The 19426-nt window shown below is 41.4% G+C and overlaps 1 protein-coding gene across 2 annotated transcripts in view; it reads left to right on the forward strand.

Annotated features, from left to right (window-relative positions):
• The first annotated feature begins 8866 nt into the window (after positions 1–8866).
• Positions 8867–19426, forward strand: part of UAP1 (UDP-N-acetylglucosamine pyrophosphorylase 1) — a 185699-nt gene continuing 175139 nt past the window's right edge. Inside the window, exons 1-2 of one of the 2 annotated variants that reach the window (XM_069231099.1) lie at positions 8867–9297; positions 16255–16566. In XM_069231099.1, the coding sequence (XP_069087200.1) occupies positions 16287–16566 (280 nt within the window). In that variant the 5' untranslated portion in view covers positions 8867–9297; positions 16255–16286. The remainder of the gene's footprint in view (positions 9298–16254; positions 16567–19426) is intronic. The other variant, XM_069231098.1, reaches the window with a different exon arrangement.

Below are 19426 nucleotides of genomic sequence, written 5' to 3' on the forward strand. Positions count from 1 at the left end.
AGAGCCTATGGCATTTCAGCAAATGTGTATGAAAACATGGACACTGTGATTTAAAAAGCATTATTTTACCACATTTTCCCCCAAAATTTCTTAGGGGATAATTCCTCACCCAATTCTCATAGAAGATATCTTGACTCATTCGCTAGAATTCAAGACAAGTATTACACCCACTACTTTGAAAAGTAAATAAGCCTATTTTATTTCTGTTCTACCAGACATTCTTCCCAACGTATATTCAAAGTTGGGTCATGTGACCTGTGCCTCTTCGATTACTCTGTGATCCAGAGTCCCATGGAACAGAGAGGGAATGACGTGAGTGTTGGAGATATTTTAAGTAGCGTTCCATGTTGGGAAGTAGAGAATAGCCAAATAGACTACAGTGAAACTGGGGGCCTCTGCAGGAGTTCATAAAGGGGTAAACTGGAGGAATACACTTAAGTGGCCAGCGCATAGAGGAAGGGATTAAGTAAAATAAACTGTTTGTGGGTCAGTGCATAATGAAAGTTGCATACTAGTCTTAGAGCTATGAAGTAAAGAGCATGCTTCAAGGCATCTTAAGCTGTCACACACAGTTTAGACGGTAGCAGTGAATTTATCGGCACTGAATGCTGCAAAAGCCTAAAGACAGTGGGAAGTGTGTTGATATATCAGGTATTAATACATTAGAAGTTAGTTAAAGTATCAACTAGAAAAAGTATTACTAAAGATGAGAACTTGTTCAGGGTGAGAATTTGGCTAGGAATATGGTTGGGAGAGAGGAAGGAAGGCAGTTATGCTTTGGTGTTTGGGGGGTGGGGATGGCTATAGAGAAGCAAGCCCTTTGGCCTTCTGCATGGGGGATATACAAAGGTGACTGTGTAAGAAAATGGTAATTCATCCCTGAGAAAAGCAACTTAATGTCACTGATGCAGGAAAAAGTAGGTAGTGCATTTAGGAAAGGATCACGTCGGAGTGTTTTGAAAACTGGGTGGGAAATTAAGTTAAATTAAGTTAAATTAAATTAACAAAGGCAGAGGTTGAGGTGAGTGAAACTAACATGGCCCTACTGCTTTAATTTTTGCTGTTCAATGGTATAACGTTTTAGAACAATTTACACAGTTCAAGCACTTTTTGTTTTTTCATTTAAACCATACTTTTGCCGAGTATTCATGGATTTTTTTTAGCTAATTATTTTGTTTGTGCTTCTGTTGGGGGTATCAAACTGAAAAGGAAAACAAACAAGAAGCATTTGTTTGTTCCTCTGGTACTCTATACATACATCAAAAACTCTTATGAGGCCCTCCAATGTCCTATTTATCAGTTACACTGCTTTGTTACTCTGTGACCTCCGTTGAGGGTCTTTGAGCATTGCAGCATCCACAAAGTTCACACACTGCTTATATGCAGATGTCCAAGACAGGTACATACACTTTGGGTGCCTCTGGCAAAGTACCATCCTAAGACCCAAGACAGACAAAACGAGACCACCCAACTCCAAGGAAGACTGTCGCAGGAAGGTGGCGGGCACACTGAGAACCGGTCTGAAACAACTAAAAAGCCTGAAGCCACGATCTTGTTCATGCCTGAGTACTCCTCAAGAGGAAGTCACGACATCCTGAACAGGTCTAACATCTTATTTCTTGTTAACTCCCTGCCAGCCTTACAGAATGTAACAACTAAAGATCTCCTTTCAGTAAGATTCATACCAAAAAAAGAATTAGAGAACGGGGAATTAACAGAAACAGTCTGGGCTTCACCTTGGATAGCAGAACAGATCTTAAAAAGCTCAAACACGATGAAGACCTGGGGAATATCCATTGCTACTCCGCAAAAAGAACCATATCCAACAATACTTCTTGAAAAAGCTTCAAACCGAAACATGATGGGTAGGCAAGAGGCAAAAGGCAATTTTGGTTCGATACTTCAGGGAGCAATCAGCTCCAAACAACAACTCCCTGAACGAATAAACTTGAGTAATATGAGGTTCTGCCTGTTGGCTAATTCCCCTAGGAACAGTAGGGGTAATCCCCCACAGTTACAGAATTGCAAAGAGCAATTATTTAGAAGCTCGTAGCAAAAAATGGATAGCTTGAACATAAAAAATAAAATCAGTCCCATATTAAAAATTCTAAGCTGGAACATAGCAGGTTTAAAAAACAAAATGGAAGACAAAGACTGGGTTGAATTTATTAAAAAACAAGACATCAGCTGCTTCCAAGAAACTTGGTCTACTCACGCTATTGACCTAGATGGGTTCTCCACCTTCCACTTACCTGCTATTAAGCAAAAAAAAGGAAGACCCTCGGGAGGTCTGAGTATTTGGATCAGAACTTCATTACTGAGGAACTCCGTAGTAACTCACACTGTACAAAGCAAGGGAATCCAGACGCTCGCAGTCAAATATGAGGAATGGTCACTCGAAATAGTAAATGTGTACTTCCCACCTATCAGCCGGGCTCAAGTTATGCCAGGGGTGCGGCTCCTTAAAGAACATATCCTAAATAAAAGAACCAAGGATCAGAGGAACCCAGTACCAGGTCACACGAACAATCGCTCTCCCCAACCTTGTAAAACCTTTTTATTGATATGGGGTGACTTTAACACTAAACCTCATTCTATTCTCTGGGATGAACAAGTAGCAGAGGAAGATTATGCCTGGAATATCCCAACGCCTCTTGTCCAACGTTGTAATGACTCCAAGAAAGGAGAATTAATCTTTGAAGCATTAATAGAAGGAGGAATCCGCACATTAAATGGGAGAACAAAGTCAGATAAAACCTTTAAATCTACCTTTCGAACTGGAAAAAGGCAAAGCATAATTGACTATATGGCAATAAACATCGAAGCCTGGCATTATGTCATCGATATAGAAATAAGGGACAGAATCGAGAGTGATCACGACCCACTGCTAATGGAGATAGTCCATCCGGACATGAGCCCAGGGAAGGCGGAGTCTCCATTCAACGGAAATAGCCTAACAATAACTATGAGACCAAACAGGAAAAACATATTAAGGTCAAATGAGGATGAACCTTATATGAGTGTACCCAGCCAAACCTGGTTGTCATCACTTAGCACGTTCTTAAATCCATCAGTTAATGACGCTATACCCCTCCTGCATAACTTTAATAATTTGCTATTGCAAACAAAAAAGGAAAAGATCAAGCATCCTCAAATCAATCCTAAAATGATGGAGGGCTGGTTCGATGAAGAGTGTTTAAAGCTAAAAAAGACCTTATCACAAGCACTGAAGAACCAGCACTTGGATGATTCCAATGAGCAACATTTTCATGGATGTAGGCAACAGTACAAAAAATTGTTAAGATACAAAAGGAAGATATTTCCACATAAACTTTGGAAAACTTTACTGCAAGCAATAACGGCAGGGAACTCCAAAAAGTTTTGGGAGATAGTCAGGTGGGGATGCGAAGGTCCCCCGAAAAACCTAGAACTGAATATCAACCCTCAACTTTGGGTAAAGCATTTTACTGCCTTGTATCAGGAAGTGGCCAAGACAGCACCAGGGACGACCAATAACCCAAACATCCTCACTCAGGGGCTGGCAGGCAGAAATCAAAGATTAAGTGAGGCATTTCCTCTTCAAAAGACCCACGCAGTATTTTCAAATCGGCTTGTTAGATTGGTAAACGGAACCCAGAATGTACTAGTCTCCAACGAATTTTCCAGTACAAATTCCACGCAAGTAGCCCAAGTCATTCCACGTGCAATGAAGTTAATATCGGAATTCAGTGAAAAACAGATTAAACAAGTTATCCTCCTCCAAAAGCCGCATAAGGCTGCAGGCCCAGACGGTATCCCTTCAGATGCTTACCGCAACCAGCTAACGTTATGGTTACCTGCTCTAGCCCGTCTATTCAACAGTGTTTGGCATTACGAGGTAATCCCTCCTTCTTGGAAGGAATCAATAATTGTTCCAATTCACAAAAAAGGGCCTAGGGACATGGTGAGCAATTATAGACCTATCTCACTGCTTGATAGTGTTGGAAAGATTTTTGCCAAATTGATTCAGTCGCGTCTAGACCAATGGCTAGAGGACGGAGATTTAATATCAACACACCAAGCTGGTTTTAGGAGAGGCCAAAGTACAACAGATCAACTTTTTAAGCTAAACATGATCTGTGCTAAATACGCCACCCTTAAAAACTGTCCATTATACCTGGTCTTTGTGGATCTCCAAACAGCCTTCGACAGCGTAAATCGCCAAACATTATGGCAGTTATTGTCGGACATGGGCATACAGGGAAAAATCTTAAGGCTGCTAATTCTATTGCATACAGGAAACACTGCCAGGGTTAGATATACTACAAGAAATGATTATACGGCCGAAATTCCAATTGAGCGAGGTGTAAAACAAGGCTGCGTTTTGGCCCCAACCTTATTTAATTGTTATATAAATAAAGTAAGTCAAGTTTTGAAGGAATTAAATCTGGATGTGCCAAAACTAGCCAATGAAAGTATACCTATCTTGCTCTTTGCTGATGACGCCGTATTACTGGCAAGAACAGAGATAGCAATGCATGGACTACTTAGGGGCTTCGAATCTTTTTGTACCTCAAGGAGCATGGTAATCAATGAGGGGAAAACAAAGTTTCTGATTCTTAACCAAAAACAGACGTTGCAATCGACTTTTAGGGCAAATAATAAGCCTTTGGCCCGAGTGGCCACCTATGATTACCTGGGCTGCAGATTAGATGAAAAACAGACATGGAAACCACAAATCTACAAAAGCAGAATTTCCTTGGCCCAACAAGCCGGAGCAGTACTCAGATTTGCAAAAGCTACAGGCAATCACTCCGTGAGCTCTGCACTGCTTGCATACAAAACAAAAGCAAGAGCCGCAGCACTTTACAGCGCAGAGATCTGGGGATTCAGAAAGATTTCATCAATACAAGTAACCGAGAACAAATTCTTACGCCGATTACTTTGTCTAGGTAATGCTACACCAATGAATGCAATAAGAATTGATTTACAGATGAGAAAGGTTGAGGACTACATTGCTCTGGCTCCAGTAAGATACTGGATCCGTATTTGGACAAAAGAGGCTCTCAAACCATTCAGAGACGTACTTAAGGACATCATGAAGTTGCAAAACCATCGGAAACTGCCCTGGTTCAAACATATCTCAACTATCCTGGCTGCTATCGGCCAGGATGACTTTTGGTTCCATCCAGAAAAAATCGGAAGGACTAGTCTAGCTGTTATAAAAAAGGCATATTGGGAGAGAAAGACTGAGATTATGTGCGAGTCATTTAGCCCTTTATTCAAGCGGTATATTTTGTTTAACCAAGAGCTTAAACCAGCAATATTATAGACAGTATTTATCCGGAGGAAAAAAGGGCTCTCTACTTTAAATTCCGTATGGGCACACTACCAGTGACAGCGGTGGTCAACAGATGGCAATCCGCTCCTCCGGGTAGATTAGAATGCTGTCCATGCCTTCATGGTGGTCCGGAAACACTTTCCCACTTCCTTTTATTATGCCACTTTACGCTCAAACTCCGTAAACTGTACCTTCGTCCACTTTTCAGATCTTACGGAGTTAGGAAGTGCAAGGAGGCAGAAGCGCTATGTATGCGTTCAGATGAGAAATACATTGTGACAAAGGTCTCAACTTATATCTTGGAAGCATGGAAATTACGTCTATCAATGCACCCACAGTTGGCATAGGCACAATAGCCTATGTTATCCCGTAGCTATTTAGCTTGGGAAATCGGTGCAGGGTAGTGTAAAACTGGGTTAGGCCTCGGGCTTTTATTAAATGGTTGGAAGGCACTGCAAGGTCCCAAATGATTCGTTCCAGAATAAGACATTTTAAATATTAGATTTATAACGTTTTTCTAGAATAAGTTAAGTTTTTATGTAAATTATGGTCAAATCAGGTTTTACGATATGTATGGTAAATTGGACACATTTTGGTACATGTTAAATCAAAAATTCAAGCATAGTTTCCTTTTTACTGAGATGTTTTATTCAATGTGATTTTTATTGAGTTTGATGGATTGATATCTATTGTGTGATTATTGTTAAGGCCGGATAGGCTAATAACAATTAAATAAATGGTAAATGGTAAATGGCTGTTCAATGGTATAACGTTTTAGAACAATTTACACAGTTCAAGCACTTTTTGTTTTTTCATTTAAACCATACTTTTGCCGAGTATTCATGGATTTTTTTTAGCTAATTATTTTGTTTGTGCTTCTGTTGGGGGTATCAAACTGAAAAGGAAAACAAACAAGGAGCATTTGTTTGTTCCTCTGGTACTCTATACATACATCAAAAACTCTTACGAGGCCCTCCAATGTCCTATTTATCAGTTACACTGCTTTGTTACTCTGTGACCTCCGTTGAGGGTCTTTGAGCATTGCAGCATCCACAAAGTTCACACACTGCTTATAGCAGATGTCCAAGACAGGTACATACACTTTGGGTGCCTCTGGCAAAGTACCATCCTAAGACCCAGGTATGCAGGCAATATCTGTCATTTAAATACGGCATTTTTTGTCAATTAAATAAAAAAGGAACCACCTGTCTCCTGCTGCTTAAGACACACACATGATGCTTTCTAAAATTGCTCCCCTTTCCATTTACATTTCAACAATTCCTTGAGTGAAAGGTCAGCCCTTCAGTTTTCGTTTTTCTAGTAAAAACATATACTATTTTCAGCGACACTACAAACAACCAATTCCTAGTAATGGACTCATCTTAATGAAAAATTCCCATAATTGCATCTTTGAAACTTTGATATTTAAGTGCAAAGGGACAAGCAAAACTAGAAGTGTCAAATTTCAAATCACTGAGAACTAATAGAGAAACGGGGGCAACTAGGTTATTGAACTCCCTTACAAACGGAATTAATTCACTCAACCTCTCCTGCTACAACTATGCAGATGGCACCTAAATCATTCTAAAAATAGATTGCCCAGATGATGTTTGCAGCTCATAACTTGACAACTGCCTTCATGTCATAAACTTATGGATGATGATCAACCATGTAAATTTCAACATAGTAAAGACAGAGATCATGACCTGAGGTTAATGAAAAAATACAAACCTACCGCCATATGGCCCAAGAACTCGAAACTCCTCCAACAACAAGAGAAGTCAGAAACCCAGGGATAAAAACATGGATTCAAACATATATTTGATAGCACATCATAAAGAACACCTTGAACACAATGAAAACACTGCATTGCATCTTCTCATACTTTGGATAACACAAAGCTATTCTCACATTTGTAATCTCCAAGCTTGAGTATGCCAACAGCCAATACCTTGGTGCACCCAGACTCATCAATAGGCAAAATATAACCAATATGCTGCGGCAAGACTCCTTCTCCGCCTTCACCTAAGAGAACACAAGACTATAGTCATAGAGTACCTCCACTGCCCACCTATTGGTGGAAAGGCAATTTTCAAGGCACTCTGCATTGTCCACAGAGCCTACCAAGGAAAAGGACCACTATGCCTAAAATTACATTTAAACAATACAAACAAAACAGCCCACTGTGTTCCAAGCTTGCACAAAAGATCATCATCACACCTTCCATTAAGAGTCCACCAGAGACACTGCTTTGGCAGGCCACAGCACCAAACTCTGGATTTCACAACCAGACAAGATTTGACACATTCTGGAACATATACACTTTGACAGTTGAATACATGGCCATTGTCAACACAACTACGTCATCCCACAACTCTGGGATAGAACCTGGAAATAAATGTGTACCTTCGGGTAAAATCTACAGTTTACAGGTCAATGGTATTGGTATGCCCCCAACCCGATCACCACACTACTTTTTATATCCAGCTAAACTAAGAATGATTGACTTATGGTTAGCCTTCGTATTATATATGAAAAACACACAAAAGGTGATGGGAGGAATGTTTTCAATAGGTGTAACCACTGGCAATCACTCGGTATAGCATTCTAACTTATTGTTCTTTTGCCCAGCATGCCACTTCAGATCAGACCCAGCCATATGCAAATCATTCTTCATATAAGACATATCTACTGTGGAAATTGTCCATCATCCAGTACTGTACAACCCAGTAAATCAGCCATCACCAACAGAACAAACATGAAATAACTGAAGAGATCTATCACATAAAACTAGCTAATCAGACAATGCTGGTCTCGTCCACCTCTGCAGCTCCCCAATAGCTAGGTCTTCTTTTTCACATCTCATAATAACATTGAGATATTGGAGGAAAGTTACAAAGCCCGTCTCCCCACCACCTCGCCCTATCCTTGCCTGCTCAGGCCCAGAGCAATTGAAACAAATTTATGAGGTTGGAAACTGTATTATGCTTGTTATGGCACTTATTGCAGGTCTAAATTTCTTTATATATTATATTGTCACTTTAAGGATTTCTTCTTTACTGTCTTACACTCTTGGAATGTAGAATGATTGTAACAGTATGATTTCACATGATTCCATGACCAGCAGAGAACTGGTTGGAGTCCGTTGGATCAGTTGCCTCTCTGGTTGTGAGTCCCAGGTATTGGAATAAAATATGCTACCTTTATACTCTACTTCATGCCTGGTCTCCTATGTGTACCATACCTGACATGCCACGACAACCCAGGGCAGCGACCAGCATTGCATACTATGACCATAAGACCTGCAGCGCTGCTATCCTAAACTGCGCATCCTTCATTTCTTCATTCAACACAGTGGTAAGCACTGCATCCCAAAGCACGGTAACCACACCCTTGGGGGTTCCCACACAGGATTAAAAAGACAACACGCTCCACCACCACACACAATATATGCTTCTAGCTTGCTGTCCGCAAGGAGGCAGCAAGTGCTACATAAATATACGAGTTGTAATTCCATATAACGCAAGTGTTTTACGTTCTTAAGGCACTTTATTACAGTGTGGTTTACCCTACGGGCACTCTGGCCTAGCGACCGCCCGAGGACATCCGCGGCCGGGCTGTCAGGCCTCCAGCCTAACTTGGCTAGACATACATGAGGAACGCGCCTCATATAGACCAGGGTGACTGGCACAGATAGAGGCCGGGTGCCAGGGAAAGCCTCGGGCGAGCCACAAGAATGCAGGAGGAGACGGACCTGTCCGTAGCCGGAACTTCCCTACCCAGTCGCACTCGCACGATTTACGAAGGACGCCGCACCCGTATCCAGGGGCAGGGTTGCCGGAACCCTGTGTGACGTTGGCTCGCTCGTACGTGCCACGTCAGTCGGTTCCGCCCCTCGGTAGCACTACTGGATGCCGTGGCACTGGCATCGCTGCTCAGAGGCGGCACGAGTCCCTGAAGCTTCGGAGAGACACTAGGTGAGTGTGCTGGGGCTCTTATGACAGCTGATAGCCCCCCAGAGTAGGGGCACAAACCGGGGGTTAGTAGTAGGCCAGCATGACCATGAAGCAGTTCATGGGTGTGGAAGCATGAATATGTACTGTGGGTATAATTCAAAAGCAGTGCAGGGGATAGAAAGCATGTTTGTCCCCGACTTTGACTCGGTGCTTGACTCAAAACTGGTTCAAGGAGCAGACAGCTATAGACAACGTCAGAAAGTGATGCCAGGTACCAGTAGACATGGATTTCCCAGCACGCTTAGGTAGTAGGGGTACCAATAAGTGCCAGGTAAAAGTGCCCGGAAAAGCAGTGCAGAGGCACGCGTCTGGGACAAGAAGCAGTATTGAGGCATTTCTTAAAATGGGCACGGTACTCGCAGGTACCGAATACCTATACTGCCGTAATTTGAAAGGGAGAGTACTCGCACTTCTCAATAGCACTCAGGTCAGCGAGCACCTACACCCATATAATTCAATTTCAGCGCTGTGCAGAGGCAATGATTTGGAGCAAGACGAATGCCGGGGGGGGGGCAGGTTTTTTGTGCCAGTGCATTAGTAGAAGGGTAGGGAACGAAACATGGGTCCTAACTTGCATTTGCTGCCCGTTTAAATGGACTGATAAGGTCTCGCTTACAGACAAGACTTATTGTGGACCATAGCAAAAATCTATAATGGACTTTTTGTCCTCTCATCCCTTACCTCACGTTGTCTTTTTTTTGTCACTCTTATCTGCTTCTTATTCAACAACTATCATCTCACTTCTTGTGTTTGTTCCTCCACTGGAACATATCCTCTTTACCATAGTTTTGAATAGATGATTTGTACCCTTCCACCAGTCACATTTATAGAACTACTTTTTTACCTTCATTGAGGACTTTATGCGTGAACATATATTGACTTGCTCACTCACTTATGTGCTGCCCCCACCAATCATAATGCCACCAGTTGCGCTCAGTGTTGTTTCCCCCTTTGCCTGTAAAAGCATAGCAAAATATACACTTTGCTGGGGTATATTCAGTCTAATCTTTAACTGTTGTTTTTGTTTATCTCCTGCATTCCACGTGTTGCATGAAAGCCCGTTCCTTGCCGCACACAGGCGTTTATGGCACTGAAGGAAGGGCTAGCAGTCGCACTAATCTGTTTGAGGTAGAAGGTTTAGCATGACTGAAAAGGAGAAGGCTCTCCTCCTGGAGGCATGTAAATCTGATCCCTTTCCCTAGGTTACTGCAGAGGACCAAATGGCTCGAGTGTTTTTCTCAGGGCTGAGACCCTTGAAAAGTAAATTAAGCCTTTGCAAATGTGTCCCTTTACATTCTTTTAGTTCATTGTTCTTTTTACATTCTGTTCAGAATTTCCTGAATAAAAACGATTTGAAAAATAAACTATGCCATTTATAAAGATTGGAAATATTGAATTCAATGTACAATTCTGAGTTATTTTCAGATATGTTTGCTTTACATCCAGTAAAGTCTGGCTTTATAGCACAGCTGTAGCCATACCTTATGTGACCAACTGAAACAGACTACTGAGAGAGGAGCTTGACTCCGTCCAGATGTTGATTAGCTTGAGTATGGATTTTGATTGGGCAGAAAATGTGTGGTTCTCCTGAAAAAGAGTGCTGGTATTGAAATTTTTGTCTTGTGAAAGTTATGACAAATGCAGTGGACCTGACTTAACTTGAACAGCAGATATTAAAGCCAATACATTCGTTGTTACATTTTGTTAAAACTTTTAGACAGGTATTCTGTTACAGAGTATCTCGCAGATTGCCAAGTAGTGTTGATTGCCTTCTCCCTGTGATCTAGAAGATTTGCACTTTGAGAGTCTGTGTTGTCCCGTTTGAGGAAGGGTTTGTTTTGTACAAATTTGTATTACTATATACAGATTCTGATGGGGTGGAAGTTGTGTGCTTTCACTGAAAAAAGAGTGTGTGTACTACATTTTGTGGTTTGTGGCAAAGTTTATGGACAAAACAGAAGGACTGATTTAGATATGTTGGCAAACCAATTATCAAAGCTATAGTCTCATCTGTTTATGATGAAAAACTATTACAAAGGCAAGAGGCTTGACATTTATTGTGACAAGCAAATATCGAAGTCAATAGGCATTCAAGGGTATATTGTCAATACACTGTGTTAACGCTAGTAGACAGGTATTTTAGCACAGGGATTAAGAAATTACCATGGTGGAACAGGGTTTTGGTGTTGGTTACCCCTGTAACAAACCAGTTGGTGTAAGTTTTTTGGAATTTGAGAATCCTTGTTATGGCGTTAGGAAGGGCTACATGTTGTTTTGGCTAGAGTCATTTTCTACATATATGTAACTTTATGACTGTATAGCAACAGATGCTGTGTAGGAAAGCTTATGTGCAGTATAGAAGGCATCAATTTGTTATGATGAAAATACAGTGATATATGCTATAGGTCTCATCAGTTCATTGGAAAAAGTTATGTCATAAGCCATTGGTCCCTCTTAATATGAAAATGAATGACAAACGCAATAGTTCTGACTTATTTATGGACAAAATCATTTGTTGAAGGAAAAATGCCCATAAGAGTGGATTGTTATTACTCTGTGTTAAAACCTGTTGACAAACACCATGGATTCTCTCTGACTTCTGTAGTTGGCAACCGTTTTGGTGTTTTATTCCCCCTCTGAGAAGTCATGCAGATAGATTGATTTTATGGTAATCTTTGCTAACCACATTAAGAGGAGGTGAACATCGTTTTGGCATCTGCAAATTTGTGTATATTTATATTTTTGTGACTTTATGCCTGAGAGTTGCCTTGAGGGATTGTTAGTGCAGAACTTAGTAGGCCTAAATTGGCAAAGCAATGATAACGCATACAGGTCTGATTGGCTCTTTGGGTAATTTTATGTCAGATGCCATGAGCCTGATACATTTACTATGAAAGATATTAAAGACAGTAGTCTTTTAATAATGGACACTGGTACCCTCAGGTGTTATTAATCCCCTAAAGTCAATAAATATGAAAGGGTATATAGTCACTTTAAGATGTTCTTGATCATTCAGAGTCCATTAAACCACTCCAGTTGGTTGTCATTTCCATTCCATTTTATTTATTCGTTATTACTTACTTAAAATCTTGATTTTAATCACCATTTTGTCTCTCCTTTCTCAATACCAAATTTCTTACACATGCCCGGTTATAGCTTAATTCATCACCCTATTTTTATACGTTTGAACTTTGGCCGTGTGACAGGGTCCGGGGCAGGATGCACTGACGGGGAGTTTGTCCATGTTTTTGAGGACCTTGCCAGGCCACACCTTTCAACTCTCTGGCCTTTGACTGGTCTCAAATGCACCCACCTGCCTCCCTGCAGCAGTTCCATCAGGAGGGCTGTGAGCAATCTATATATAACAATAATTTGATTTTTTGAAAATTGCAGTTTAGAAAATAGGTACTAATGTTACATAATTTATGGTACTCCTTCCAGAAGATGGCCAAGATGCAAACTTACCACCTGACAATTATCACTTTGTCGAATTGAAGAATGTTCAGCTCATTGAGCTGTCCTCTGGCACGATGAGATGTATTTCACAGCTGGAAAAAAAGAGTAGCGGAACATAACACATGTCAAATAATAATAACTTTATACATTTTGCCATTGTATTTGAATAGTTTTTTAGGTCTTGCCTGAGATAGTGCATGTCCTGTTGCTTGTGAGCCATTTTCATTACTTTCAGGGGTCATAGACCCTCCCATTGCTTACCGTTGGTTGGGTTCATCTTCACTATCATTTCCTTGCTTATCTTTGGTCAGTGTGTCAGCTTCACTTCTTCCTCGCTCCCATGGAGCATGACCCAAGTACTGCCCAGTGGCCTTCCACTGCTTGCGCTTTAGGAGCTACCTCCTACCTCCTCCCACATTGTTGTTGTTTGCCCCCTCCTTACCACCCTCCTCCCATGATGTAGCTTCTTCCCTCCTTCCCACCCTCCTCCCATGTTGTCAGCGCTGACCACAAGCAAGACCTATTGGCTTTGCCGATGCATGTAATCCAGTGTGTCTTAAGCATACAGATTGAAATGCACTTCTTAAAGTTAAAATAACGTTGTATTTGGTTAAAGAAATTGAGATTATACCACTGAAATAGAAAGTCTCATCTATCAAGCCGCTGCCAAAAGTTTAGAGGTATGTCAGGGGCAAAAAACATTAAAAGGGACGAGAAGAATAGTTCAGATTCGCACCAGCCATAAAGAAATTTTGAAGCCAGGGGTAGTATTTGATGATAATTTCTGGTTTTCGTGTTCTGGTTATTAGTTTAAAGGGATCAGAATGTATCTGTACCAATTGCCAAGGTTTGAGGCCATGAACATGTGCTAGGGTATGGGGCACGGATTAATGCTGGGGCATTAACTTCCAAGAGATGTGAGGCAGAAACCTGTGCTAGTTATCGCCTGAATCTAGTTTCTGTGGGGAGGGTGCAAAGGCAAGTGCTGTGGTTGATGGTACTGGGATCAGGTACTAGTGTCACTGTTGGTGTAGGAGAATGGGCTTAGAATCTGTGCTACATAGCAATGAGTAATTCTAACCGTGATACCTTCAGTTTTTTTTTATATATTCTGAAGTGAACATGAACATCCATACTGCACACATTCTATGACCAGGCTGATGCTTCTGGAATGCAGGCTAAATCAATTTACTCATGAGTCAAAAACGTTAATATAAGTTTCCTTTATAAAGTTCCCTAGCCCACATATGCACAGACTAAAATACATGTTGGCTGGTGCAAAATATGACATACAAGTTATTCATTTGGACTAGGAGATCTACATGTTGAACTACTAAAAAATCAAAAACAGGATAAAAAAAATGTAGAGGATCTATCACTATTAAAATCAGGGATTTGCGGTACATCTGGAACGAAAGATCAACCACAGAGTTAGGTTGCTTTTGAGTAGCACCTAAAACTCCTTTAATAAATCAATAAATACTATAATACCTTAATTGTGCTGTTAAGCATTTGCAGGATTATTAGTCAGTGCTAAATATTTGCTGGTGACCAGAAGTAGTAACTGCAAGCGTGACAGGCGCAAATAATTGTTTCAGAAATGGAAGCTCACATGTCAACTAGATTTTTTTTGTTTTTGTAAAACTGCATCTCTATCCCCCATTGGGAACCCAGGTAGCCAAATGCAAAGCATCACAGTAGCTATATGTCATTACACAGAGGAAAGGGACAACAGCAGCACTGAATTTCCTACGTCTAGGTAGAGTACCGGTTGACAGAGATTCCCATATCTCTATGGTAGTAACCCCTAGATTCTAAGGTAGCTGGAATTATGGATCCTTTTTGCCAAGGCATTGATATGCGATTGTGATATTGTTTTTAGATACATGGAAGTTATGTGTTCTGGGAAAGCATTATACAGCACAAAATCTCTTTATGCCGGGGAAATATAGGTTTGAGAATGGAAGCCTCTGTTTGTACTTGGCATAACATCAGAAAATATGGCATCCATTCCGTCTCGAGCAATGGCAACTAGAAGCATGGGACCCTTGTGTTTGAATTAAACCAGCTGGTGGCACCGAGGCCCTGTTGCCTGGAGTGGGATAGTTTGGAGCATGATCCATCTTGTGTCTGAGGTAGGGCAGCCGGGCATTTGAAACCCAGTGGTCTGGAGCAAGGTAGCTGGGAGTATTGGACTCCTTTGTGCACAAAGTTGGGAGAACGGAACTCCTTTTATTCAGGGGGTGACAGCCAGTAGCACAGAATCGTTTAGAACCCATGGGAGCATTGGATCCCAAATACACTTGCAAGGCAATTGGGAGAAATGAATTTCTTGTGGCTTTGGCATGCTAACTGTAATAGTGGAGCCCCTTTAGCCCCTGGCATCACGGAACCCCTGCTGGTAGGAGCACCTGAAAGGTGAAAGCATAAAAACCAAAGTGTCTGGAAGCAAGGAGCTTGTGTGGCCCATAGCAGCATGAAGCATGCAGCTCTTGTGGCCTGGAGCAGTGCTAATCATGAAACAGTAATACTCATACCACTTGGAACTCAGTGCCTTACGATGCTTAGTTTCTACACAGACTGGTACCTGTAATGTCTACAGAACGGGGAATCAAGGACCTCTGCTGACTAACTGGAGCAGCATTAATCCTGAAAGTTGTAACTGGAGCGTCACGTTCCTGGAAAGATTAGTGCATAGCACAGGTGCGATCCTGGGAACTGTGGTGTGTGGAGCAACTAAACATGGTACTCTTGGTGCACGTGGCACCTGGCACCCAAGGACCTAAAGCGCATGTAGAAACTGGAATCATTAATCTGTTTGTAGCTTTGTAATGCTGGGCGATGCACCTACTTACTTTCATCCCTATGTTTCTGTGACTGTTTTGTTTATTAATTGTAATGACTGTTACATTTTCCTGTATTTTAATTAATACAAACCGTGGCGATAAGGGGGTGTTCCTTGAACCTTCATATTTGCTGATACAATGTATGGACCCTAATTGGCCTCCTATGCATATGGAGAGTTACCATTGGTTTCAGAAAAACACTTTCCAAACATGTTTTAAAAGGATTATACAGTCTCCTTTCTTCCAATCCTGCTCAAGTGTTCCTCTTTTTCTAGTTACAATTCCGGTTTTCCCTAGTGCTTGCGATGTGGCCAGACCTCTGGTGCAGAGCACAGCGCCATGACTCTCTAAAGGTGATGATTGTTCAGCCCCTAACAAACAGTGTGTAGTGTATATTGTAAGTAGCTAATGCATTCACAAAAACACACCCACAGCTGTCAACCTGGAAAAAATCTACACTCCAAGAATCCTAGTTACACAGTACACATCAGTTCTCTGTTGGGCAAGGGCTTTCATCTTGAGTGACTGTAACTTGACTTTATGTTGAGCTTCCCAATGCACTAGACATCCTGAGAGCTCACTTCACTATTGTCCATTTTCTGCCTTTCTGTTTCAGATGCGGCTTGGAGTCCTGGTCATTTCTTCGCCATGAACATGAATGCGCTGCATCAAAGGCTAGCAGAGGCTGGCCAGACTCACCTGCTGCAGTACTGGGAGGAGCTTTCTTACGATCAGCAGCTGGACCTGTTGCGGGAGCTCCAGGGTATGGACTTCACCGAGCTGAATATGTTCTTTCAGAGGGCTATGAAAGGGTTTGGCAGCTTGGCCAACCAGGAGAAGGTGGACGCACGCATGCAGGCTGTACCCAAAGACGTGTTAGGAAGTGCCACCAGAGACGGAGACCAGCTTTGCGACTGGGAGCAGGAAGGTATAATGTTTTTCATCTTTGGATGTCATTAAAGTGCCCTTGGAAGCAGTTACATTGATGTAAGTGAGCTAGGACAATAGCAGTCAAAGCTTCTGACTGGACTAAAGCTGGTAATTCTGATCACACAGAGCACCAAAATAAGCCACCCCCAGCTATTGTACTTGCTTACATTCTCATGTCTGTTGAAGGGATTTAAGAAGGTAAGGCCCCTTATTTTATGGGAACAGGTCCTACTGTGAATTGTGTTATAGGGAATTATACCTCTATTCAATCACAGTGTCCACTTGTGAACGCCAACCAGTGAGCAAGGGACTAGCCGTCCTTGGACCAACGCTTGTCTACAGAGAGCCTGTTGGTTGCATGTCATGCTACACACCATATACTCTACCATGGGTGGTCTTACTGGCCCATATGATGTGTGTTCATCAACTTTGCAAATCATACTGAAGCATGATATGAAATTTAATGTACCGTTGCTTAACACATGCAGTCCATCATGTTGTCTCCTTTAGGAGCTAACATCTGTTACATAATGCAGCCCTTCCATACTCTGTTAATGACAATTAGCTATGTTTTTGTTTTCCTTTAGTGCCATAGGAGGTCACTTTATTTGTTGCCGACCCCCAATGGATAACACTTTCCACGAGAGCTTGCCAGTTGTAGGCAGCTATATGTAGTCATCCTTTCAGTATTGTCTCCAGATAGGGATGGCTGCTGGAGGCATTCATTATTTAGCTGTGAAGGTATGCTGGATAAGGCCCTCCAACATGGTGCAGTGAGTTACTCCAAAAAGACCACTGCATGAGCTTATCTCTTTTTGACACCCTTTTTCCAGACTTCACGAGCTGGGAGTAGCAGGCTTGCTTTTACTTCATGGACACGTTTGACTGTAATTTGTTGGTTCACTCTAACTCCACCCAACTCACATCTCACGCTGCCTAACCATAAACTTTTAACTAAATATAACTGTCTAAATAATGTTGTTTTAAAAAAAATAAAGTACTTTCATTATAATACTCTATCAACTTCCACCAAACAATCCGTACTAACAGTGCTACATCAGTTTATTACATTCCAGGAACTAACATTCTGTTTGTGGAGTGTAGTTACCCTGTTAATTATTTACAGTTCATCAGTTCCTTGTCTGCCTGTGAGTCAGCCTGTGGTATGCAAATATTGACAGAGCGTGACATTAATTCCAATATCTCAATAATTGAAATGCCCAATACATAAGAAATATTTAGTACAAAATCTGCTTTACTAATGGCAGGAAATCCAGGCATATTAATATTACATTTATGAGTGACCAGGGCTAGTATTTTACAAGTACTTGTGCATTTATCACGTAGGAGATTCTCAGATACTGTTGGTATGTTACTGGCATTTGTGTAGCTTGTTGAAATTTTAATTAGAAGACTCTCAACTTCACTTTCTGTAACACACAGGTCGATATGCCCGCAGTCTTCCTAAAGTTCACTCTTTCAAAGAGTTGGTAATGTTCACTAACTATATCCATTTCACTGAAATGCCATCTTGCAGCCAGCCCTGCTCCTCTGTTATCTTCTCACCTCAGCTAAGTTCTCAAATTGACAGAATCTTTTCCTTCAGGCCCCGTATTTCCAAGGAAAAATACACAAACACATACTATTAATTAAAAATGTAATGAGTCCTCCCAGTAATTCAATTACTGCTCACCGTGGAGGTGGCTGACCCCTGTGCTCATCGGGGGAAATGCAGTACGAATTGCTCTCATGATGGTTTTCCTGCACCCTGCATCTTTAGAGATACAAGTCTTGACTTCACCCTACGTTAGAGATGGTTCACTCCTTTTCTTAACCCCACATTGTACAGTGCTCAGCTGCCTCTCAAATCGAGGTATGCTGTGTAGGGCTGAAAGTCCAAAGCTGCTCTTTGGCTGTGCCCCAGTTCATCCAGAGAGGGCTCATTTTTTCAGCTACCAGGACAAACATTCTCTTCATTGGATCCAGATTGGAGCTACACATGGCACGTTAGTCTCACGATCCATGTAGTGCACAGGTCTTAAAGCTTTTTTCAGTGTTGAGCCTCCATCGATGATAGGGATTTGGCCAGTTTCTCATATCAGGTAAAATAACATCTACATTTTCTCATCTATGTAAATTGTTAAAAATTGCAAGCAAGTTTACACATTGTGTGAGGGTTGAGGACATTTTTTGACAAATGTAGAAAATGCTAATATTCAGTAGTGTTTTTAATTTCTACAATAAGTACATGAAATGTGAAATATTGCAAGTGAGCGTAACATTTAAAGGGGAGTTGGGGGGTGGGGCATTTTCATAGAAAAGTCCATAGCAATATGCTGGGTCTCACAATAAATCCAGTATTTGAAACTGAAAATCTTGTGAGCAATGCAAAACATCTAGAAGACGTTTGAGACGGAGGAGAAACATTGTCCAAAAATTGTGTTTGTGATTGATCTTATTGATATGTTTTGCTTCCCAATAACTTACTTAAGTTTTCAAACACAGAAAACCTATTTGGACAAGTATGTTTATATAATACTGTTGGCCTCAGAGATGTCCCATCTCCGGATTTTACTCAGTGTCCATGTCCCACAGTTTATAGGGCACTGATGCTGTGGTCTTTACCTTGTTTACAGTAAGAACAATATCCACCAAAATCTTAAATTTTTTTTTTTTATGAAAAGCAAAGCTGTTTCTCACAGTAACATAAGGTGTCATTACACAAATAAAACAATGGAGCCCACTGGACAGGTATTGCGAGGTCTCATGGTTGAGCAGATCCACTGGAATTTTAATCTATGAAATTTAGGTCACTCGCATATCTCAACAATGGATGCATTAACCCACAAAGTTCCCCT

This window comes from Pleurodeles waltl, chromosome 4_2 (assembly GCF_031143425.1).
Source record: "Pleurodeles waltl isolate 20211129_DDA chromosome 4_2, aPleWal1.hap1.20221129, whole genome shotgun sequence".
Taxonomy (NCBI): domain Eukaryota; kingdom Metazoa; phylum Chordata; class Amphibia; order Caudata; family Salamandridae; genus Pleurodeles; species Pleurodeles waltl.